The following is a 25,272-nucleotide window of genomic DNA, read 5'->3' on the forward strand; positions in this document are numbered from 1 at the left end:
GCACACACAAGCTGCCGAGTCTCCTTTCAAGCTCCTTTCTGGGGTTTGCCTTGTGCTTCAGCATATGTCCATCTCATCCTCCTCTGTGTCAGCTCGGCTCACATGTGTGAATAACAAAGAATGAACAGTTTAGACACACTGAAGCAATAGTGCCAGATGACTGCTTGGCTGGGGAATTTAATAAAAGAGAGCTACAATTAGTCTGTAGCCTCTGAAAGTGGATAGTTGAAATGACTAAGGGCAATAAAGAAAGGTGATAAAAAGTGCATTAAAGGATTTTGTAGCTGAGGAGGGATAGCTGTGAAATAGCTGTGGAAGGCATCAGCATCACTGAAACGGGGGACCTTAAAAATTTATTTCATTCTTAATCCTGCAATATGTAAATCATCTCTTGAAAGCTCTGGAGTCCCCTGGCAGGGCTGTGCAGCTCCCCACAATGAAGGGCTCTGTGGTTTATGGAGTGTTGAGGGGGCTTCGTCAGTGTTACTTCATCCACACTTTGGTTTGTAAAATACCAGTTAGGGGTCAAAACCAATTTCCCTCTCAAATTAGCTGCTTACCTCTTCAGCTCAGGCTGGCCGGGAGGTGACAATTCAGAAATCCTCACTGTCAAGGTCCAAATGTAGCTCCTTTTATTAAAGAATGCATTTTTTCTAGCCACTGTATCCTGTTGAGATATATTTAGTGTAGAAAATATTGGAGTGCTTTTCTACAGAACGATTTTGCATGTTCTTTAAAATAGTATATTTTGGGGGTTTTTTTTGTCATAATAGACATTTCTAGGGATTTGTTATATAAAGAGAACAATAGCAATGAAGGCCAAATTCTTCACTCAAAGGTGTATAGAAAAGCCCCTTTTAGTGTCTTTGTTACCAGTAATATTCTACTGATCATCTAAGGGTTACTGTGATCTGAATGTCATCAGCATACAATTTAATAGTCACAACTTTTTGGCATGGTAAGCTGGTGCCAAAGGAAGCCTTAAACCTGAGTCTGGAGAACTATATATATTTGTGCAGTGGGCTGAATTCCTCTTTGGAGAGGGATAAAAGGCATGGACACTTCTCAGCTCTGAACAGTGTGGAGGCACTGCAGGGCTGCTGCTGTGTGTGTGAAAGCTGCCCACGCCCTGTGCTGACAGGACACACAGTTCACCTCTGGGACTGCAGGTGAGCAGGACTGGACAAAGACGGGACGTCCAAAATACACCTAACTCTGCTCCTGGGATGATTTAGGAAATAATCTGTTTTCCAGTGAACATGGGAAAAGCCACCTTCAGCCACGCCACTGGGACAGAAATGCTCCATCTCTCAGCCACGCCACTGGGACAGAAATGCTCCATCTCTGAAAGTGTTTAAGGCAGGCTTGGATTGGGCTTGGAGCAGCCTTGTCTAGTGGAAGGTGTCCCTGTCCATGGCAGGGGGATTGGAACAAGATGATTTTTAAGGTCCCTTCCAACCCAAACCATTCTATAATTCTATTTGCCAGGGTCTTGACCTTCCCTCTAACCTGCATCTCCCAGAGAGCTGGGCACAGCTGGAGTACAGCTTCACCTGGAAAATCATTTTACTCTAAATGACAGTTGTATTTCCTTTAAAAAAATCCATGTCACATTCTAGTTCATGAAAATTATAGCAAAGACAGTTTGAAGTTGCACTCCTGATAATAAATGATGCATGTCTCAGGCAGGTTTGGGGGATATACGGTTTGGACCAGAAAGAAAGACCAATTACTAGATTTGACAGACAAAGCTCTGTTCTGTATTATGCCTTATATTTAAGCTGTTCTATATTAGGCCTGAAAAAACTGCATTAAGTTTGTGCTGTTACATATCGTTTAAGATTTGTGCCTTGATTGAATGCCTTCAGAGTTCAGCGAGAGGAAAAGCCCTAGCAGCAAAAATGCACAAATACACCCAGGGAGGAGGGGAAAAAAAAAAAAAAAAAAGAGCTTTAAGTGTCTGGTAAAGTAGCAGCATAAATGAGCATGAAGGCCAAAGATTGCTGACTGTTTTATTGAGTCACTGTTGTACGCCCACCTTTTCCTGTCTTGAAACAGTTTTCAGTTTTGACTATCTGACATGAGTAACCGTTGCATATCTAACAGATTACAACTGTCAGTGAGTCTCCCAAACGGGGGCCAGCGCCTGTGAGAATGTGTGCTCGGATGCAGGCAGCTCCCTTTATTTATTTCTTTTTAACGTTTTCATTCAGCTGAAGGCTGTAGATGGTCTTGCACAATCTCTGCCTGAATTCAAGCTTTGAAAAGTAAAAAAAACAAAAAAAACCCAAAAAAAAACCCCCCAAAAAAAAAAAAAAAACCAAACCAAAACGACCCCAACAATGAAGACTGACAATAGCAAAGTAAGTGCACACAGACATTGCTCACCCTCACGGGAAAGTTGGGGGCTTTCTTGGTATTTCATAGATGGAATATGTGTAGGGAAAAAAGGCGTGTTCCATAATAATGATATCATCATATTAGCCCTGGCATATGAAGGACAGAGACATGGCCTCCCTGTTAAACATCTCCCAGGAGGAAAATATATTCTTTCCTCATCTTATTGTAGTCAAGTCAAACAAATGAAATGATAAAACTGTGTGAAGTAAATAACATGTGGTCACATTCTGCTCTCTGTCACACAGCTGCAAAACTGGAGTAAATTTTTAAATTATCTGACTTGCTTTGGATTTACACCACTTTCAATGCAGCAAAGAATTTGGCTTGTCCTCAGCAGTGAATCACTTTTGTTCTGTCATTGTATGATGACCCATTATTAAATAAGAAACATTTAGATTGTCAACACATGGACGTATTCTTGACATAGAGTAAAACTGAAGGGGGGGAAAACTCCTATGGTCAGTTATGTTTTTAATTTTCACGATTGTGGTAACGACAGGGAATAATTTTAAACTGATTCTTTACTGAACATGCATGTGACTGTTTTCATGTTGTAATCACTCATTCCTTGTTGTTTTTTTTCCTTTGTAGGGAAGAGCTTTACTTTGACAATAACTGTCCTGACAAATCCCCCCCAAGTCGCTACATACCACAGAGCTATAAAGGTTACAGTGGATGGGCCAAGAGAGCCAAGAAGTGAGTATTATATCCTTCTTTTTGCTCTTATGCCTGCTTAATTTTGCTTAACAGAAACCTGTAAATGAAATGCGTATATCTTTGTCAAACACTGGTTTTTGCTCAGCAAAATATGTGAGTGCATGGTTAATTTGGAGTCTATTGGACCACACACATACTTGCATTAAACACTCACTTAAGTGCTTGGCTGAATTTGGGCAATCCCAAACCTGATTCTCATTCACATCAAGGTCTTGATACATTATCTGCCAGTGTAAATGAGAACTAAACCCAGTGTATTTATATATAATCTGATTTAGACACAGTAGATACAATCCTGCAACGTGCTGCATTTCCTGAACTCCTGTAAGCTTCCAACTGAAGACATTTAGAACAAAACAGGAGCCTGATCTTTCAGGATCAGTCCTAGCATAAAAAGGAAACATATAATATAGTGCCTTTTTGTTTGCCCTTAAATTCTTTTGCCATCAGATAATTAATGCACCTGGTTAATCTCATCATACCTGAAGTTGGTTTTCAGCTATGGACTCATCATAGACCCCCAGGGGCCAAAGGAAGATAAAAAAAGCAGTATATCAACAGCCTAGTCTTTGTTTCTTATTTGTGCACAGAAAATATATTTTTTTAAAACATAGTCCAGCAGATTTTCACCCAGCACGTTTATCTCATAGCCATGCAAGCTCACTAAGAATCTATTTGCCATGATTTATCTATTTTGCAATAGCTGTACTTTTATGACAATTGGGTTTTGTCATGTCCTAGCAGTTTTATGGGTAGCACTTATTTTTAGATATAGTCAAGTCTGCTTAATCCATCAGGATTTATCTGGCTGTCTCTCTGTCTAGCACATTTAGCTGGTAACCAGTCTCACATCATATGGGTATCACTGATGAGCCAGTTCTAGAGTTTTTTCTTAATCTAACTAGAAATTATTCTAAATTGATTGGATTAGCCAGGTATAGCATTATTTAAATTACGCTTAGAGATTAAGAATTATTTGATGAATAACCACATTAAAAGAATCCCTATAATGGAAGCATCTCAAATAATTATTTTGCCTTTGATCTGCACATACAAACACGACCTTCAAGGAGCTTTCATGGTGTTTTGTTTTAAATACCACAAAGACAGAAGTAGAAAGATGTAGACAGAATTCATGCAGTTAAGTGTTTCTCGTGCCAATACACGCTGCAGAGTCACCTCCTCTTACACCGAGGTGGGAACTGAAATGCTCCCTGTAATAACTGTCGAGGCTGTAGAGTTTCACCTTGAAGTACAGCTAAGAAAAAGCAAGTAGCTCTGGATACATTTCTTTAGGTGCATACTTGTGGTGCTACCTGCTCACAGCTGAGGTGTCCTGTTGTCACAGCAGGGGGATTTTTGTTCTGTCTTCTCTCTGTGAGTCAGTTCCTACTTTTAATGTTCACTTGCAGCTGGTGCTTCATGTAAATTACTTGCAGGACACTGGGGAAGCTGCATTCATGGAGTAAAAAGTGGGGAGTAAGTCATGTATAATTTAGCCATTTTCATCTGGAGGCTTCTTCCATGTATTGATGCATCTACAAAAGAGGAAATCTCCTGGCAGAGGACACAACCATGGTGAAAGAGCAGAGAGATTTGAAAGTGATGTGTGGAGAGTAGTGTGGATTACCCTGTGCAGCACAGAAAGGGATCCTGCTGGCATGGGGATGTTTTGGTGATCCGTGGATAGAAAGTGAGTTTGTGTTCATAGAATTTAACAAGATCTCCTAGTTCTGCTGGAATTTTTTACTTTAGACCTAAGAGTCCTCTGTATGTAGATACCTGTTTGCTGATGTCTTCAAATAGCTGAGCCTAGAAATGCTCAGTAACTGAGTGCTTATGGCCTGCATGAAGTTATTGTGTCCTTCTTAATCTTTTTCTTTTCTTTCTTCTTTTCCCTTTTTTTTTAAAGAAATTAGAATTTGAGCTTGAATGTCCACTTGTTTTGGTGGAATACTGCAATCTTATCCTTTCAAGTCATTCTGAAAGGATTCGTACATCTCTGGAATGGCTGATCATTAAACTTGAATTTGTAGGGAAAGAGTAACTCCAGTGAGCTCTGGGAGTTTCACTGAAGTTTTGCTTCCTTCTTAGAGACCCTACACTTGTGTAGATACATTAGTTTGGTAGCAATCATTCAATGACTGTATCTGGCATTTATGTCGCATAAGGAAAATTAGGTGGTTGGGGGCAATAAGGAATTAAAGGAGCAACTCTGATAGCAAATGTGTTTGTCTTAAAAATTTATGTATTGGGAAATAGTGCCCCTCTCTGCCAGGATCTGTATTTCACTTCAACGTTTCAAGCATGTTATCCTAGTTTTCCTCTCTCTGGCAGCTCAACCAGAGCTGTCACATCACAAACAACTTTTTTCTTAATATACACATCTGGCGTTGGCAGTTGGAGCAACTTCATAAGAGCACATGATCATCATTCATTACAAGATTAAAAAGTACCCCATGGCATCATTGATGTTTTTTAACTTTGATCTTTTGCAGTTGTGATTCATCTCAGTTATAAAACTTCCCTTTAAAGGAACACCAACCAATGACTTATTAGAACCTTCATTCTAAGGAGTGTAAACATAAAATTATGCACATCTTTACAAAATGTCATTTACTTTGCTGCCAGCTTATCATTTTAAGACATGACATCATGCTTTAGATCGTGAATTTGTAAGGCTTGTTTATAGGCAAGGCACTCTGACCTTCTGTTGGCAAGTTGACTCGAGCAAACGAAAGCTGCGAGGTTCCCAGCAGCAGCAGCAGCAAAGTCATGACAGACATCACAGACATTTAGAGCCCGACTTAGGAGTGCTGAACAGTCATGGCATGCAAGGACTCCAGTTGGTGTTTTGGATGCTCAGCACTTCAGAAAGTCGGGTTCTTAAATGTAAGTGCCATTTAGTCGTATTAAATGTCTGCTTGTAGAAGCTTGCTGCTTTGCCTCTCTGTTATTATTTGAAAATATTTTAATAGAGACAGTGATGTCAGGTTGTTCTGTTAGGAAAACTTGCCTGTTTCTATATGAGAAAAGGTCTTCTGATTATTTTTTTCTCAGAAGATATTTATTTAATTTTACCTAACCTCTTCCAGTCTATCTAGATTACTGTCCAGGGACATCTTCGGTGTTGCAGTTTCTATGCTGGATTGAGACAGTGCTTTGCACTCTGAGTGATGCAGTCTAGAGACGGGGTTGTATAAGATTTTGGGAATCATTAGGAAATCCTGCAGATATTTTTCTCTCCTCATAACCAGGATGAAACCTCTGCCATATGCAGATCATAGCCAACAGAGCTGCCTTCCAGCTGGGAGGACTGAAAGAAGTTTTCCAGAGAAGTTTTCATGAGGTCATAACTGACCGACAGATAGCCAGAGATTACTGTAAAGGAAGTCAAAGGAGAAAAAAAAAAGAGCAAAGAAACCACCCAAATCTTTACCTAAGCCTCCCTTTAATGCCTTTGCCTTACCTCATTACAACTACAGAAATAATAATTTGCCCTTCCATAGAGGTACCTTTAGAATAGGAGATGCCCATCCTCCTTTCTGGCCACTTTTGGAACAAACCCAGTCATGGGGTAATCATGAGGAAGGAGGGAGGAGAAGTCTATATATTTTTATATTTTGCCTGACATCCAGAAACTTTAGTTTGTCTCTAATCAAAGGTAGGCTCCAAAGTCATTGACCCCAACTTTCTTTATCAGTGTGAATGGAAAAGCAGCTCTGAGCTTTGAGCTGAAGCATTTCAAGGCAGAAAACTGCTCTGCTTCATTCAGCTCCTGAGCGTTTCTCTGCTGCCGCAGCTTGCAAGGTGCACACGTGATGAAAGGTATGAGCAAACATCACATCGCCTTTTTGTCTGTGCACGCTGCGGAAGGCAGCGGGAGCCAGCCAGGGGTTCTGCTCAGCCCCCACATTAACTGTTTGGCCGACCCGGCTTATAAAACGCAGATAAGTGATTGAGATTTTTGAGATTCCTTGACTTAAAACCATAACAGTTTTTAGGAAGTTCTCCCTCTTTTCTTTCAAAGGCAGAGAGGGTGGAGGGATAAGTCTGAGGCGAGTGGAATGTGCTTTGGAGTAGAACAGCTTTAAATCTTTCAGTTTGTCTTTCTTTTCTTAGTTTTTTTTTCTTTCTTTTTTTTCTTTCTTTTTTTTCTTTTTTTTTCTCTCTCTTTTTTTTTTTTTTTTTTTTTTTTTTTTTTTTTTTTTTTTTTTTTTTGTTGACTGCCTGTCAGGAGCTGGGCTGGTGGCCAAGCAGGAAATGACACATCTAGAGGCATTTGTGTTGTGCAACATTTTGTGGAACTGATGCAAGGATACATTGTCTGTTTACGCATTCCTCTGCTAACAGCCTGCATGGCAGTAATTTTATTCAGGGACACATGGCATGCTACAGCAAGGAGTTAGAGCCTTAACATCTCTTTATGCAGAATTATCACAGCAGTTAAAACACTCTGTGTGTCCCCCGTTTCGAATAGTCTCTGGCCTGCCTTCAAAAACCACTCTACCAGCCCCCCTTCCTTCCCAAGAATATATTTGTTTGACTGTGGGTTTTTTTTTTTTTTTTTTTGCACTGTGGTAAATTGGGGCAGTGCAGAGAGAGAGAGAGAGAGAGAGAGAGAGAGACTTTGCAGAACAAGAGGAAATTTTACAGGCAGGTTCCTACTTCATGCATCTACCTCAGACTGAATGGATCAGCGCAGCTTTTTCAGGCAATGCGTTGCAGACACTGAAGGCGTCGGTTTGCATCTGCATGCGGTTTGGCATGGGGAGGTTTTTAATTAAAGTCAATGCTAAATACCCCGAGATGTGATGAGCAAGTCTTGGGGTTTCATCCAAACCGAAGTTAGAAAATCCGTGGCTCTCTCTGGTGTCTTTCAGAGTGACAGATCTCTGCTGAGCTTGGCTGGGTAGGTCTGGATTTATCCCAGTGGCTGTGGGAGCAGAGGAAGGCAGAGTGGGCGGTCTGGGGTTCAAAAGTTGCTCTAAATTACTTTGTAGAGCTTAATGTATGCACTCTAATGCTCCTTTGTAAGAATCGAGGCAAAATGTGATTGTACAGCCAGAGGAATATTCAGTGGGGCCATGGTTTAGGTTCTTTTCTGTGACCATCATTAGTGTATCTGAGCATGGGCATGGTCCACTTACAGGCTGGGACCTGACTTCCTTGTCACCAGGTCCCCAGTAAGGAGTTGCAGTGTCTCTGTTTCCAGTGGTACAACACCAGGTCCTTACTGCAGTGTAAAAGGCTAGACAGAGTTTCACTCACCATCATTTGCTGCTGGCTTATTTTTTGCATATGGGTAATTTCACAGAACTGTTCTAGCTGGGGACTGTAGGTCCTGAGCATTCCCGGAGGTTGTAAGAGGCTGATGCGATGATTCAAGTGTTCCTCACCAGAGGTGACAGACACTGCATATGCCAGTGGTTTAGGTTTACTTTTGAGATGAGTGTGCAACCCACAGAGCAGGGCTCCTTACATTTACCTCAACCAGTAGTGAGGCACAGGCACAGGTTTCCCAGAGAAGCTCATCCCTGCCTCATCCCTGGATGTGTTCAAGGCCAGTTTGGGTAGGGCTTGGAGTGACCTGGGATAGTGGAAAATCTCTCTGCCCATGGCAGGGGCATTGGAACCAGATGATTTTTAAGGCCCCTCCCAACCCAAACTATTCTATGATTCTACAGTTCTATGATTCCACAGTTCTATGATTCCATGATTCCATGATGCATGCTGCCATGACAAGGTGACCTGGGACTGTTGGGGTGGTAGCTGCATCCCAAGGACCAGCTGGTTCTTATTTCTTCCACTGTGGCTAGAGAGGGACTTATGCATAAAATCTCATTGTCTGAGAAGCAGACTGTGAGACAAAATAATTTCTGGTGATTGTGACTTTTTTTCCTGCTGGTCTAGTGCATAGAGTGAGTCAAAATCTGCTTAGTTCATTCATGGCTTGAATTCATGCACTGTAAGAACTCAGAACTGCTGAGTTCTGAAATCTCAGGGATCTGTGTGACAGCACTGCGGCTCTCTCCATAGGAGGACACTGCTGCCCAGAAAGGTGACAGAGTGACCATGTATTCACTGTTATGGTGACAAGATTATGTAAAACAAATGCACAAGTCTGAGCATAAAACCATTCTGTAAAATGTCCTCACCAACAGCAATGCAGTTTTGGTTTGTATTTGTCAATAGAACAGATTGTTTCCATCCCATTGTAGAGAGAACACTTGCTTCCAAGCAAATCTATTCCTAGTACATTTGGCGTGTAATTTGGCCATCACAGTGATTTTTTTCATATTGCAGCTATTGCTGTTTGTATTCAAAGTGTCCCTCCAAGCTACAAATAAAATCATGGCCCCTCTATGTAGTTGTGTTGCTTAGCTGCATGATAAGAGAGTTTGGGCCTGAATAGCTCATAATCTCCATTTAATATACAGATGGGGAAAAGGGGTTATAACCAAACAAATGAAGTAACAGTGGAAGTGAGTTCATTCTGTATCTCCACAGGGCATGACTAGGAGGAGAGGAAAAGGGGTGACCATTTTGCAGTCATAAAGTCAAATAGGCTGGGAAAGACCTCTGAGATCAAGTCCAGCCTATAAGCAACCAGCTCCATGTCAGCCAGACTGAGTGCCACATCCAGTCTTTCCTTAAACACCTCCTGGGACAGTGATTTTTTATAACTTTGTGACTCTACTCCATGTTGGTCCTGCGGAGGAAGATGGTATTAAAAAAGGAATTAGAGTAGCTTTCCAGAGACTATTTTGTTCCATAATTTTCTCCCAAGGGAACTGTTGGACATTGACACTTTTGAAATGCATTTAGCTTGTAGCTACTAATATCAGCTTTTTTTTCTTACTCTTCAGTGTAGCGCCTCTTATTCATCTCCCTTCACTTTCCAAAGTGGTTTGGAAAATAAGGAGCAGGGTGAATATATTAGGAAGACACTGCATCAGAACAGTGTAAGTGAAGTACTTAGGTAGCACTTGCTTACTGTCTATTCCAAATTTCTGTTTTAAGTTTTTATAAAATTTATTTTTATTCTCCATAAAAACTTCATTCTCCACTGAAACATGGTCATCCCAGACGTGAAACACAGATGCTGATTTAACCAGACAAGGAATGCAGAAGAGGAAATGAGGATGAATATCATACTTAATTGAAACTTCAGGGGAAGAAACTGAGTAATGATCTCATGCTGCAGTATGTTTGGGACACCAGAATCCCTACTCAGATGAAAAAGTGGGTTCCTTAGTGCCTGTATCCCAGATCCCCTATTACGCTCAGATCCCCTATATATGCTCAGATCCCCTATTATAAATCTCATCTACAGTAGACCAGCTTACTCAGCACAATAGTGGCTCACTGTGTGCTGGGAGTGCCTTTCAGCTCTCCAAAAATCAGACCTGTAGAGTAGGTTTCCTCTGAAGTGAATCAAGAGATACAGGCCCTTGCAGAGAGTGATTCATATGTTAATGCTTGTCTTAGAGAGCAGTGAAGTGCCCTTTGGACTCTCATCCCTTTCCATTGATACTGAATGGAGGCTTGATGACTAGCCTAGACTAGACACCCTGGTATGGAGATGGCTGGAATCAGATGAGATTAGCAGATATTATAGTCCCAAAGTGTACTAAGCCTTCTGTGTAGCTCAGACAGCCCGAGTTAGCTGTAAGGCAGGTAGCCCAGGGTGCAGTCACAGGGGGCAGGGTCTCAGCGTTGGGTTAACCCAGTGTTCACTTACCTTCTTGGGTGGGGGCTTTGTCTGGTGTTGAAGGGTGAACAGTTTCTGCTGCTTTTTTTTTTTTTTGACAGCATAAGGAATTGTTTAAAGCTGACTTTGAAGTGTGTCTACAGCTGCCATAATGAGTGCAGTGTACATACCTTAGAAATGATGCTATCTACTAAGGCATCATTATCACCTCCTGCAGGATTTCAGTAGTCAGGTACTGCTCAGGCCCCAGTCAGCTTGGGTTGTGTGAACTGCTGAGATTAAAACTCGTGTTATTTAGCTGTAGGCAGAGTAAGGTTCTCACACTGCAGTTGCAGCTACATAAGAAACATTACAAAGGTGACAATTCACTTTACAGGTATTGCCTAAAGGTGAAGAATATTGGGGAATACATTTGAATATTTTCCTTACACTGGGAAGTGCTCTGTGATTCCAATGTTTCTTCTTAACGACAGAACATGTTAATTGTTCCTCGCTCATTCAAACTTAACGTGCTGCCCATTCTCCTGTGGTTCTGAGATGTAATCTTTCCCACAGCGTAGGAAGACAAACCCTTTCACCTGATTATTGCCAGCATAAATGTTTAATGCTTCCATCCCTCTTCAAACTCTCCCACTCTATTTTGTGAACTTTACTCCCACTTCATAATGCCCTGCTTCTTTAGCAGCCCTGCTCATTTAAATTCAGGGTGCCAAAGGAGGTATTAATCAGGGTGCTTACAAGTGCAGAATCTGCTTCCTGCCTGTCTGTAATCCATGTGAGTAATGCCAATTAGTTGTCTGCTTCCTTAAATCCTCATGCACTTTCTCATTCTTGCATTCCTAAAGCAGTAGAAATGGTCTTCAGTGTCAGTGCAGTCAGAGGCACTTGGTGGTGTTTTGTTTCATTGCTCTTAGAGCTCAACAGGAAAATCATCACCTCTGAAGCACCACAGAAGTGTGCTGGGGAAGAAATGGATGATTCCAGCTCTTGCATTTTTACTTTAATTTGCTAGACACAGGGATCTAACTAATTTTATTCTGGAGTATCACTTCAGATGTCATGAAGCATGTAGACAACAGTTTCAGCAGTTTCACATTGGTGCAGCTTTTTCTTGGAAAGAAGCAGGCACATGCAGGCATCATTGTAGTGCCAGGTCTAGTTTTGTTTCTGTATGTGAAATCCCAGATTAGATTTGCAAAGAAGCCCAATTTTAAATTATTGTATTAAAATGGATCAGAAAGCCAGAGATTACTCATTGAAAAGGGATGGTGTCCACAATCATTTTTGGTGTTTTGAAAATTCAGACCTGTGTTTCTCAGCAGTATGGAAGCTGGAAAGGAATAGAGACTTGGAAATACAGTGCAGGGTTGCTGTGTGATACAAACCACAGGTTGGCAGTACACAGGGAATTACACGTGGAATACTTTTCGGGGATTTTTTGCTTGTGTACATATGTCATCAAGGACCCAGATTCAGATTCTTATAAAACAATGTGCTTCAATAATTCAGTTATCTAGTGAATTTATAAAGCACTGCAGACATGAAGTTTGAGTTGGTTCCACATTTCTAGGATACCAATTAAATCAAGAATGATTTAATAATTTTATGTTTCATTCCTGTTATCACCATAGACTCTAGATTGGTGGAACAAATTTTTTCTTTCATGCTGGACACTTTTTGGCTTTGATGATCTGCACTATGGGCCCCCTTCCACTTTTGGCCTTTTTTGATGTCTTTAAACAATAGTTTGTAAAACCATCACTGCAGTAAAATCATCACCTCTGTAGACAGAAGTGTTGACTACAGAAGAGGGCTAAGCAATAAAGCTGTGAATGTAAATAATTCAGTGTTTCAGTTCATCAGCTAAAAGTCGAAATAAAAATCCTTTTTGTAAAGGGATATATGGATTGACTGTCCTGTAGAGAGAGAGCTGTAGCTGCCTAAAAGTTTGATATGGTGCCTCAGTGACTCACCTCCTGTCCACTGTGGTCAAGGAAGAGTTGTATGTGTGAGTTAGAAGCTGGTTTATCCCCCCCTAAGCCTCCATAGGGGTCAGTGGGTGTGGGTGAGGGAGAGGGGACATGAAGCAGCCCAGACCACTGGACTGGCACTGGATGCTTTGCAGGTGCTTGAGCTGGGTTTAAGCAAACTGCCTGTTTAAATCCAATACTTACCAGCAACTGCAGTAGCACACAGCTCTGAAGAATTTAATACTCATTCTTATTGTCATTTAAACATTTTAAAAGGGAGCTTTAGTGTCTGCTTTCTCAACAGCCACATTGAAGGGCCACTCTCTGAAACACATTAGAATTTAGGGTGTTGGTGAACCCCTCCTTGTTAGACATAAATAGCCACTGTGTGGTTTATAAATTTTATGTTTTCCCCTTCTGTGCCTGCTCAGTTAAAACTGTCAGGCACTCAGTGCAGAAGTGTCTTCCCTGCTTTAAAACATCTTTCCCCACACTGATGGTGCTCTCCTCTCCCAAAAGCTGTGTCCCCTGCAGCTCAGCAGCAGTCTGGCTCTTATACGTGATCCTCATCAGCTCCACGGCAGAGTCAGACAGTTTAATTAGCCTTTATCTTCTGCTGGGTAGGAGTGAGCCCAGGATATGTCTGTGAGTGCCCTGAAGAAGGCTCACACAGCAATATTCATCGCCTGTGGTGTGAACATTGCCATAAACTACCCTGGGAATCAGGGCAGCAGGATTACAGCACACCAAGGATAGTCCAGCTCAGTATTTAGGCAGGGTCTGCTCTTTGCATCTGTGCAGGCTTACTGATCTGTGTTATTAGTTTCACTCTTCTTCATATTTGCTATTCCTGAAAGATGGCAGCAAAAGAGAAACCTGATAACAGTTGGCTTGTAGAGATAATTTTTATTACAGGAGAGAGCAGGAAGGACTTGGTGCTTCCAAAATCCAGATAACAGAAACTGTTTTTAGTCCCAGCTCAAAGAAGAAGGAAGTTTTTTGAGAAGTGTGTTTACATCCATGTGGGATGCAAAGTAAACACCTCACTAACTGCATACATGTCATGCAAATTAAATGAGAACTGTTTTTCTCTGGTGACTTGGTGTAAAAGGGAGTAACCAGTAGATTTAAGGTATGTGACAAAGGGGACACTTACACATCAGATATATAATAACTTATTGACATAAAGAAAATATTTTTTTTTATTAAAAAGCAGGTGCCTCTAGCACTGCATCTTACTTTATGCATATGCTGCAGACAAAATTTACAGTAGGAAAAGTCCACATCTGAGCACTCAGAAGTGGGACATGCCAATGAGTTTTCAGTGTGGCCTTAATTCACGCCTGTTGTGTGTGAGGGACAGAAAAAGTCCTTCACTGTAGGAGCATGTGTTGGTTTATCTGTAGGACAGCAATATCCTGTGGGATGAAATACACCCACTTACTCTTATTTTTCACACAGAGAATATGATCTAAGAACACCTTGTTTTAAGCAACTTAACTACTGTCACTACAAAAAATTGTGTGGCAGAAGCATAAATCTGGGTCAGCCATCAGCTACCTTTGCCAAGCTGTAAACAAAGCTTTTAACTGATAAAATCTAAGGAATTTTTATTTGATGAAATTTTAGTTTTCAAAGTTGCATAATTTTACCAAATCTGGATGAATTTCCATGAAGGATCTAAAAAAAAGAGCCAATCTGCTGAGCCAGGTTTCAAAACTCCACTCCAAAACAGAGTGACAAAAAAAGCTCCTTCAAGAAAAGATTGCCAAAAATGTTTTTCGAGGTGCTAGGTTTTCTCTGAGCTAACTCATTTCCAGGAATGTCGGACCATTTTAGTTGAAATTAAAGAAGTGTGTTCCATACTCATGCAAGAAAAAATGGAATGCAAACAGTCAAAGTTCAGTAAAGTTGGGAGCAACTGAAAATTGGGTTTTGTAATGGGAAGTGTTGGGTAACAGGAATGATAGGCTGTTCTACCAGCTCCAACTGTAACATATTCAATCTAACGTGTTATTAATTTGAATTGAAAAATAACCCATGAGCTTCAGTGGAAATCCTGAGTGGAAAATTAAGTTGGCAGCTGGCAGCTGGCTCCTCGTGGGCAGCTCTGGAGTCAACAGGTCAGGTTGGTGACAGGCAGGGGATGAGTGAGGTGCCATCTCCAGCAGCCCTGGAGAGCAGGACGTGACTCCTGCCTGTGCACTGAGGACGTGCTGGAGGAGGCAGCAACCTTTGTAGAAGATGAAACTGGGGCCACAGCAGCCAGCAGGGCCTCTGGAGGCGTTGTGGGTTAGAAGGCAGTGTGGCCCCAAGCACCAGTGCTTGGCAGGGCTCTGCTTCCCCACCCTCAGCCTCTCCAGAGGGGTAAATTGGGGTGCGTACTCTCCAACTGAATTGGCACGGTCTGCACAGGCACTGCAGGCTGTAACACACACACACACACACACACGGGGTGTGAGTCCAGAGAGGTTTGGGCTGTATTTTGGGACTTTTCAATGTGTCCAAGGTGCAGAGCCTCCTCACTTGCAACCCTCCTGCACCTCAGTGCCCCTTTGCCTCACTGACACAGCCAGTGAGGGCAGTGCTGCTGCCAATAAGGAGTATTTTTAGGCAAAACAACCCCAAATGTTAAGGAACCACAACCACAGGAAATAGGCATTGATAAAACCTCCCCAAACTGTACCCTGAAAGCTCCCTGGGTTGACTTTGCACCCTGCTTGAGTCTTCTTCAGCTCAGGGGAGAGGCAGCCACAGCCTGTGCCAGGCACCATCCAAACCATGATGGGCACAATCCAGACCCAGTCCCATTGCTGAGCTGATTGTGGAAAGGTGGAAAAAGGCTCTTCAGTCTTCTAAGAATCTTCTGGCAAGAGTGTGGAGCCCTGTAAAATCTGTGACCTTCTGCAAAAATGGACTGGGTGAAGGTGACCCAGGGGCACCTTCTTAGGGTGTTCATGTACTCTGATGTCAGCCAGCGGAAAAACATTTACCTGTTGTTACCTTCTCCTCTTTTACATGACTCAGAGCTGCTGAAGAATCACAGAACCATTAAAATAGGAAAAGACCTCTGAGATCATAAAGTCTAATGGTTAACCCAGCGCTGCCAGGCCCACCCCCAAAGTATATCCTCAAGTGCCTTATCCATATGTTTTTCAAATGCTTCCAGGAATGGTGATCTCACCACTTTCCTGGGCATCCTGTTCCAGTGCTTGACCCAAGGTGTTGGGTCCGTTTAAAACCAGCAACCAAAGTTTTAACAGGTCTGAAAGCTGCTCAGAACACTATTGGCAGTGTTGCAAATTATACCTGAGATGTGCTTCTGCACAGAAATCTTTCCCTCCTTCTCTGCGAAACACACACTCTCTTATTTGAATCTGCCCCCTGAAATGAGGCTGCAGGGACTGTTTTCCTTGTTGACTCCTTAACCATTCACTGGAATTGGACTCAGGGATGAGTGTTCTGCTGCCTGGGTTTTTATTAAGTAGAAAGAAATTTTCTTTGGAGACAGATTTGAGTGCTGGGCAAAAGGCACTTTCACAGTTTTATTCCCCGCGCTACTACAACCTCATTTAAGCTTTTCCCCACGTCTTTTACTCTCATGGTGTTCCCATCCTTGGGAGCCAAGCAGCTTGAGAGCTGAAAGAGAAGTGTTGTCAGGAGGGTGATAAAAACAGGGATTGATGCAGCTGGGAGCCAGGGTTCAGTCACCTCCCTGGGCCCCTGTGTTAGTGTTATGTCAGACACAGTAGCTTTACCCTGCACTGCGAGTTTATGCGTTTTTTATTGTCTGATGCTGCCAGAAAATGCTGACCCCAGAGTAGCTGGGCTGTGCAAGCACTCAGTGGTGGAGGGCAGTGAGCTCTGAAAGCCGCTCATGTTCCCCCTTTAATTTGTCACTTATGGGTCATATCTTTTTTTACATTTACATTTTTTAATTAGTTCAGCTTGTCCCAATCTTCAGTTCCAGAGTCCATGCTGAAAATGTCCAGACTTTACTAGTTCTTAAAAAAATTCCAAAATCCCTCACTTAATTGACATTCAGTATGCAGAACAACTTAGAGTTATGGGAAGGCTTCACATTTCTTTAAGGACACCAGTTTGGGGAAAGATTAGATTTTAGGGCCCATGTGCAACATGCAACAATTGTGTCTGCTTGGTCATCTCTTCAAAGAGGAAAGTGAAATTTGGCCCAAAATTCAAAATAAAAAAAAACTCCAAAAATTGGCAAAAAAGTTACAATGATCAAAATAAAATTGTTCCTCCAACATAAATTCCATTAAATGTAAAGCCAGACTCAGCAAATACTTGAGATCTCCCATATGGACTGAAGAACAGTTTTACATTGGAGTACAGTACACTGTTTTGGAGTGCATCTGAGACTGCTCCTGTTTTGGAAGCCTGCTCAGTTCTTGTTGGAATGACGATTTAGGCTCTATGTAGCAAAAAGCAATGCTAGCATATTTGGACCATCAGCATAAAGGCTCTTTGTTAGAATAAATGTTTCTTTTTAAAAAGAACAAAACAATCCTAACCTCTGCCAGTTTTCTATCCTTTAATCTCATGTCAGGAAATTTGGAAGGCCAGCTCTCCACGGCCACATGAGTAAGGCAGGGATGTAGGAGGGTGGTTCTGTGGCTGACACATTTGGACACGGTCTGTCATCTGTTGTCTCTGACGTCTTTGTGATGTTAGTGCACTTGAAAATCCTTCCAAACTTGCTGATATCAGAGGAAACTGGGTACCTCTTTCTCTTGGCTTCAGTTTTGTGTGAAATATGAATAATGACACTACCCTACTCCAGGAATGATATGAATATGAGAACATGGTGAAGATCAAGGTGTTTGTTTACTCAAGTTGTGTTTTTAAGGCCTATTCACATCCAAAGTACATCACAATATGAGTCAGAAAGCTTCACTTTCCTTTCATAAATGGAAACATCTTTACATATATGTTTTTCATTTCATAGTTGGGAAGAAATAGGTTTTGTTTTTCCTCTTCTGTTAGCTGTGAGTTCTCACCATACACTGTTGCTCCATATTGCTGTGTCAGAACAATGTAGTTTTCTTAGGCTCCAGATCCTAATTTCTTTAACACCTTGGAGGCATTGCTGGAGGTAAAGGTGGCTTGGAGGAGCAAATCTGTCATTAAACCAGCCCTTAATCAGGGTTAAATACCTGGTTCTGCTTTCAGAGAATGGCAGGTACCAGGCTCTTGCAGTGCCTCCTTAGGAGCTTTCCAGCCCAGAGAGGTGAAAACCAGACAAGTTAGAAAGTCTGGAAAGTTGAAACTCCTGGATGGATAGATATTCTTCTTGCATTTGTCTCACACCACTGACTGTTGAATGACTGTGCTCAGGTGCACAAGCTTTTACCAACCGAATGTTTTGTGACTTTGGGAAAGTGAATCAGCCACGTTTGTGCAGCTGAGGGGAGGAAGCTCCGCAGCCGGTGCGGCGGCGCCAGCGTGCGCGTGTCTTGAGGGGTGGGGAAGGCAGCCATCCTTAACCAAACATTTGGAACCTGCTGTTTTAGCTGGAATAGGAAAACCAGCTTGACAAGAATGAACGGCTTCGCCAAGCGACATTCAGGGGAGGTTGGTGGGATTTCAAACAAATCTCCTTAAGCAAGCATGAAAACAAGCTATTTAGCACTCATTAATGTCTCAGGTTAAACTCTTGAATAATTTGTCATGGCTAGGCTCTTTTGGTTACGTTGATGTTTTTCTAGTGACTAACGAGATGACAGCTACACATGCTTCTTGGTATGCCACTGTTCACAATAGGGTTTAAAGTTGTGTATTTGTTATTGATGTCATTAAAGTGATGGATTTGAGCTTGGTTTCTGAGGCAGCTGACTGGGTGGTTGGGACTAATTTCTAGCAATGGTTTTGGAGGTTGAAACCAAAGTGTGTATAAAAGGAAATGTTTCTTCTTTTAAGCAAATAATTTGAACCCAGATGAATGAAATTTAAGCAAGTGGGCATCAACTCTGAGTTAATTTTGACATAGTTGTCTGGAAATCATCACCAATTAAAATATTTTTATGAGCTCGAATGTAGTATTGTCTTTCGGTGCTTATGTAAGAGAGGAACAAACTGCTTGTTTAACCCCAGCCTTGAGACTACTGGCCAGAATATCTGCCTGAAGTCTTTGCCATATGGAGTTGGGAGGGCATGAACCTTGGCAAACCTCACACTGCAGGGGAAGGCAATTTTCCCGCCTGAAATGAAAAAAAAAAAATATTTGAACAGATCACTTCCACCCTGCAGAAGTCGTTGTGAGCCTTGGACATTCAAAGAGGGACAAAACAGCTCTGTGGCCCAGGAATCCTAGCTGAGAGTAAAAATGAATCACCTGGATTGTCATAATTGGGTTCTTTCATGTACTCCTACAGACTGAATACCCAGGAAGATATCCCTTCATTTGTACACACCTTTCACACCTGCACATAAAGAAAACCTTTGATCCAGTGCTTGATGGAATAGTAAGATGAGCATATGCAGAATTAATAGGATGCACACAATGCTGAGATATTTTTATATCTTTTTAGACACAGCACATGTGAAATAATAGTGAATACACTGCCTGATGGGGAGAAGCACTCTCTGCAGTTTGAATTTGGCCTTTTCATGAAAGTACCATTTTTTCTATGGATTTTATGTTGCAAAGAGGATTGAAATGTTCAAGTCTTGTATAAATGCCTCTTGCTGTACTTCCAACCACAGTCTCACTTATTCAATGAGACAACGTTTAGCATTTAAATTTTTCTTTTTGGGGTTCTATTGAGTTTTTTGCATTTTCTTTTCTTATGTTACTTTCCTACATATGTATATATATACTTAATAGTACAGCATGCTTATGAAACAGCCTACCACCAGTTTTTGTTGTCCATTCCATGATTATCATCCTTTCATTCCTGTACAGTAGTGTGCTTCTTTTATTCAGACTCCTAACCCTGTAGATAGATGTTCAAGTATTTAAACACAAACAAAGCTGTTTATATTATATTTAACTTACAGAATCATTATAGCTTTGGTATGTATGCATGGAATTTGCCCTACTGTGAAGTGTTAACACTAGACCTGTGCCTCACTTCACTCTGCAAGAAGGTAGACCTGAAATTGCACTTAATTTCAGCTTCCAGTTGAGCCCATACCAAGAAAATTTCAGGGCTTAGTTGCACGATTGAGTTACACGGGATGTCTCTGTTTCCATGTCAGCTGAGCTGCAGCAGCTGCCTGGAAGGTGTTCTTGGCCCCCATAAATGTAAGTTGATTTGATTTATATTAGCCCTCAATAAAAGAGGCTTAAGATAAGCAGAATCACTGCACATTCACCAAGGCAGGGAGTACATGTGCAGATCTTCACCATCCAGGACCAGGACTTGGTAACCCATTCCACTCTGGGAAATGGCTGTGTGTCTGTATGGTCCTGTACTGGCAATTGCCAAGCCAAATTTTTGGACTTATATTAACACTCTCTTTTAAAAATTGCCGGTTGAATTCTCTTAATCCCTGGGATTGTTGTTTGCATAAACCCAGTTTGTTAGTTCTCTCTGCAGCCTACAACACTGTTGCTCACAGGAAAGGGTGTTTTGGGGGTCTCATTTGAAACAGAATTATGTTATTTCTCAGCCTGCTTGGAACAGACTTATTTAAAGAGACTTTGGCAGGTATTTTAGACCCTAAATTTTACTAGTCTTTACTGCTTAGATATTCTGGATACAAAAAAATAGCTTGCATTTTGTTACCTTCATAATTCCCACAGTACATGATATTGAGTATAGAGCAAACAACAGCTGATTTAAGACATTTTCTTTTACCCTGTGGCCTGTTTTATTTGCTGAGGAGGGTGAAGTTGCAACACTACTCCAGGACATAGGCAATGAGCAGGATCTTGAGCTCTGTGTGTGAGGGCAGACTGTGGACCTGGCTCCTGACTTCTGGTGTGAATGAGAACTCATTCAGTTGTTTCAGCTCAGAGTGAGTTATCTAAATTTGTACCTCTGGATTTATAGCCACTTACCCTTAAGCTGCTATTCATTAACAGGTTATGACCCTCCTTAGACAATGGATTTGAGAAAGTAGTGAGTTTGGATTTTCCACTTAAAATTTCCACTGACAGGATTGTTTGGGTTGGAAAGATCCTTAAAGATCATCTAGTTCCAGGCCTTCTACCATGGCTTTCTGCACTTTGTGCAGACTCTTTGAACAGTCAGGATTTCCAGTTCCTTAACTCTCAATCCTCAGGGTATTTTCTTTACTCTGTGGTTGTCTAGCAAGTGGTGTCTGTCCCATCTGTCCCTGTAGTGATTTTGGTGTCCTGAATGACATTTGGTTCTTATTATATGTAAATATAGGCAGTCCATGGTTGTTTATAAATATGCATGTCCATGGGAAAACTCCCAACTTTTTTCTGTGGATGAAGATGAGATGTTTGTAGAGGAGAAAAAAGAGAAGAAGGTAGGCCAGCTCCTTCCTGAGCTCAGGTGAACTTTGCATTCAGGATTTCTCAAAGGCACGTCCAGTGGGAGAAGCTGACATTGGAACATAATGCAAATACAACAGGAAAGGCAGAGAGGGTCACAGTGGAGGCATCTGCCATAAGGGCCTCATGGTCCCCACTTCAGCTCTCCAGGGAAATTGGAAAATCTGTGAGCCCTGTAGACTCACAGGCATGACAATAAATCTGTGCCAGGGGAAGGCACATGGCTTTGCCTTGCACATCCTCGAGCAGGAGGAATGCCAGGGGCTGGGGGACATGAGGGCTGCTTGGGTGTTCGCTTCCAGCCACGGCTGTGCTGTCTGTGGAGGACAACACTCCCCATGCTCATCAGCTTCTCACCACCCCCCAGTGCCCCCCTAATCGGCATCAGTCAAAGCAAGCTGTCTTAGCAGAGTCCTGCTCCAAATCAGCAGTAGCTGTGGTAGAGGAAGAGTGAGTGAGAGGCAGGGTGTGATAACCCCGGCAGCTGGCACAGCTGCAGCCTGGAGAGGCCACGTGAGCACAGCCCTGGCTGTGCTGGACTCCGTTACCCCCCCAGGCTGTCGGAATGTCCGAGCTGTGTGACGGATAGCAGCGGCTGTGGAGTGGACACTGACCAGGTTTCCATTAAACATCCTGCTGAGATCGGCTTCTGCTTTGGGAATGGAAAGTGAGCTCCAAAAAAGTCAGTTCCCATTAGCTGAGTGCCTAAGCAAGATTTATTTTTTGAAGCGTTATTTAAAAATTTATAGTTTGTTAGGCAAAGAAAAATTTTAGTCTGAGTGAGCTCTACAACAGTGTCAGAAATCTCTGAAAACAGAGGCTGTTCTTGGAAAAGCTGACAGTGTACTGGCCATAAACCTGGTGCTTCAAGACCTTGTTGGTCATTTCTCCCTTATGGGGGAAAAATAATTGAGATCCTTTAGAGGCCAGAAAGCCTCCAGGCTGTTTTAATCTGGAATTCTGCAGCCTGACATTAATGAGAAAAAACTTTTTTTTTTTTTAGCTAGTATTTGGCCACTTCATTTCTACACTACAGACAGTAATAAATCGTCAAGTTGTTTGTGAAAAGTTTGGCTCGATGCATTTCTAAATGCAAGGTACCAGTGTGGTCACTGTGAAATCCCATTTCACCGTGGCTCACAGTATTGCAATGACCTTTTTTGTTGTCTTTTGTAATTAATAGCTTCATTTTCTGTCACTTCTCTATGCTGCCTATATAAATATTTCTGAAATGGAGCCTCTCATATTTGCTAACCTCGTCGTTCATTAGCAGCAGTGAACACATGGGAGTAATTTGGGATGCCAGGTGTGCTGCTCTTTATGTTACTGTCCAGAACATCCCTCCTGTTCACTCAAATTGTGTAGAAAAAGCTCACATTGAAGAGAAAAATGTGGAAATGGGGAATTCTCTCCTGCTTCTCCATATATGTTGGCCAGGATGCAACCATAAAGATTACCTGGTACAGCCAAGCAGTAACTGACGTCTCCACATCCCCATCTCTAAAGGCTTACAGTTTACAGAGAAGCAGAGCAAATTATTAAAATTGTAATTTTTGAGAAAGTAGACTTAAATGTCTAGTGCTGTTAGGGCAAGGAAAGGATCCAGCATGTTTTGAATGATCATTTTGATCACACTGATTTAAGTTCAGTCATTTCTAAGACATGGGACAGAGCAGAACCTGAAGTGCTCTAGAACTTACCAATAAATTCAGAGCAGTGGTGATGGAAAGAGACTGATATATAAGAAGCCCATCCTTTCAAGATTAGTTGATGAAATGTTCAATTAAAATGGTTTTTTCAGTGCTGATAATTTTCTGTAGACCTCAGTACAGAGCAGATAAACACTTTTCCCTGCTTGAGAGGATTCTGGCTTTTCAGTGCTACAAGTCATGTAGTTCATGACGGAGTTCCAGAAGCATTCAGACAATACTCTTTGGCAGATGGTGTGACTCCTGTACAGGGCCAGGAATTGGACTCAGTGATCTTTGTGGGTCCCTTCCAACTCAGATCATTCTGTGATTCTGTGATTCTGTGATGTAAGAAGAAATTCTTCCCAGTGAGAGTGGTGAGGCCCTGGCACAGGCTGCCCAGATAAGCTGTGGCTGCTCCATTCCTGGAAGTGTCCAAGGCCAGCTTGGATGGGGCTTGGAGCAACCTGGAATGGTGGAAGGTGTCTCTGCCCATGGCAGGGTGTTGGAACGAGATGGTCTTTAAGGTTCCTTCCAACCCAAACAATTCTATGATTCTGTGTCTTTAACACACTTTCTTTATGATCTGACATGGACAAGAAAGTCCAAATGTGCATATAATACCACAGGTAAACAGGCATCCACTGTGTTCAAGCGTGGGAAAAAAGCTTCAGAGGCTCCATCTTAAAGAACCAGGATGAGTGGAAATCCCCATCAAGATAAGGAACCGATGGACTGTGCCATTACACAAAAGACGAGGGAACATTGGCATTTCCCAGAGTTGTACCTCCAGGGCATGGCAAAAGCTAAGGCTGTTATCATTTGCGGTCAGAGATCTCATTGTACTTTCACCAGCATGTTCACATTGGGCGGTGAATGCCAGCCAGTACAACCTTACATGGAGGAGTTTTCACTGCTGCTTCATGTGATTAGTACCTTTTGATCTGATTGATGAGTTCCTGATTTCCATGAAAAGTCCCCAAATTACCTGATGCGATTCATTGGTGAGGACAACAATTCTTCCTGGTGGTTTTTAAAGCATGAAGGTTTGGGGTTTTTTGCCAAACTAAGATTGAATTTCTTTACATAGTCATGATCTTGCCTATTGAACAGGTTTCTGTGCAGGTTTGTTCTTACCTCTCTATGTCAGACTAAGAGAAAGTGCATTAAATACATTAACTCATAATTCTTCAAAATTAATGAGTAATGCTTTTGGAGAGTTAAAATTGTCTCAAGAAAGAAGGCAATATATTATAGAATCATTGCTGTTGTTAGAAGGGACCTGTTTTGGCTAAATGATTTCAAAGCAGAGCTGCATCTTGATAAACCAGGTTGCACCTTTGAACTTTCAATTAACCTGTCGGAAAGTTAAATCAATTTATAGAGTGAATCAGTGCACTTTTTGAGTGCACTTTTTTCCTTTTTTTTTTTTTTTTTTTGTCCTTCCTTAAAACCTCAAAACCACGATGGGTAATTCCCCCAAGATCTACTTTAGACATTTGTGGTGTGTAGTGTGAAGAGTAGGTGCAGCTGGCCAAACCCCTGCACTCTTATACTTTCAAACATTTTCCTCCTGTTTTGGCGAATAACACAAGCTGCTGCCCTTCTCCCCACAAAACCAAAGGCCAAAGGCCAACTGGAATAGCTGTATCAGCCTAAATCTTGCTTCTCTTGAAGTGGGAGTTTTGCCATAAACTCAGAGGAGAACTGGATCTGGCCATTCCTGCTGGGTGAAAACTCTGTCTCCAGTTGCCACAGCTCAGTTGACAGCAATTCTTCCGCTACAGAGCCAAGAGACCTTATCAAGCATGAAAAACTGACAAATAGTGTTTAACCACAAAGATCACCACAGGAAACGTTGGCCTGAAATTTCAGTTTTGTTTTGAAAACAGAGGATTTGGGGGAGAGAGAGCATTGTTAAATCCAGCTTGGATCAAAATACATTTGTAGCTTTTTTTAGTGTGCCACAGAAAGGCTACGCTGTCGCTGACATCTTCAGTGGTTCTTTGCAGTGCTGAGAGGCTCAGTCAGAGCATTTTGCTCAGATGTGGGACCTAGAAAGTCTGTGAGTTTAGCAAACCAACCTTATTTGGTTGTATTAGTAAGGGCCGTTTGATGATGGTCAGTACACTTCTGTAATTTTATCAGAGCTGCAATAGCTTTGTAGTAAGGTGTGTGACCCTGGTGGACAAACAGCTGGACATGAGGCAACAGTGTGCACTCACACCCAGAAATCCAACTGCATCCTGGGGAGGAGTTGGCAGCAGGTGAGGGAGAGGATTCTTCTCTATGCTG

General features: G+C 42.0%; 1 protein-coding gene across 6 annotated transcripts in view; it reads left to right on the forward strand.

Annotated features, from left to right (window-relative positions):
- Nucleotides 1-25,272, forward strand: part of RUNX2 (RUNX family transcription factor 2) — a 223,412-nt gene that overhangs the window by 77,280 nt on the left and 120,860 nt on the right. For all 6 annotated transcript variants that reach the window (XM_068183236.1, XM_068183237.1, XM_068183238.1 and 3 more), the window contains one exon: nucleotides 2,992-3,096. In XM_068183236.1, the coding sequence (XP_068039337.1) occupies nucleotides 2,992-3,096 (105 nt within the window). The remainder of the gene's footprint in view (nucleotides 1-2,991; nucleotides 3,097-25,272) is intronic.

This window comes from Anomalospiza imberbis, chromosome 3 (genome assembly GCF_031753505.1).
Source record: "Anomalospiza imberbis isolate Cuckoo-Finch-1a 21T00152 chromosome 3, ASM3175350v1, whole genome shotgun sequence".
NCBI lineage: Eukaryota > Metazoa > Chordata > Aves > Passeriformes > Viduidae > Anomalospiza > Anomalospiza imberbis.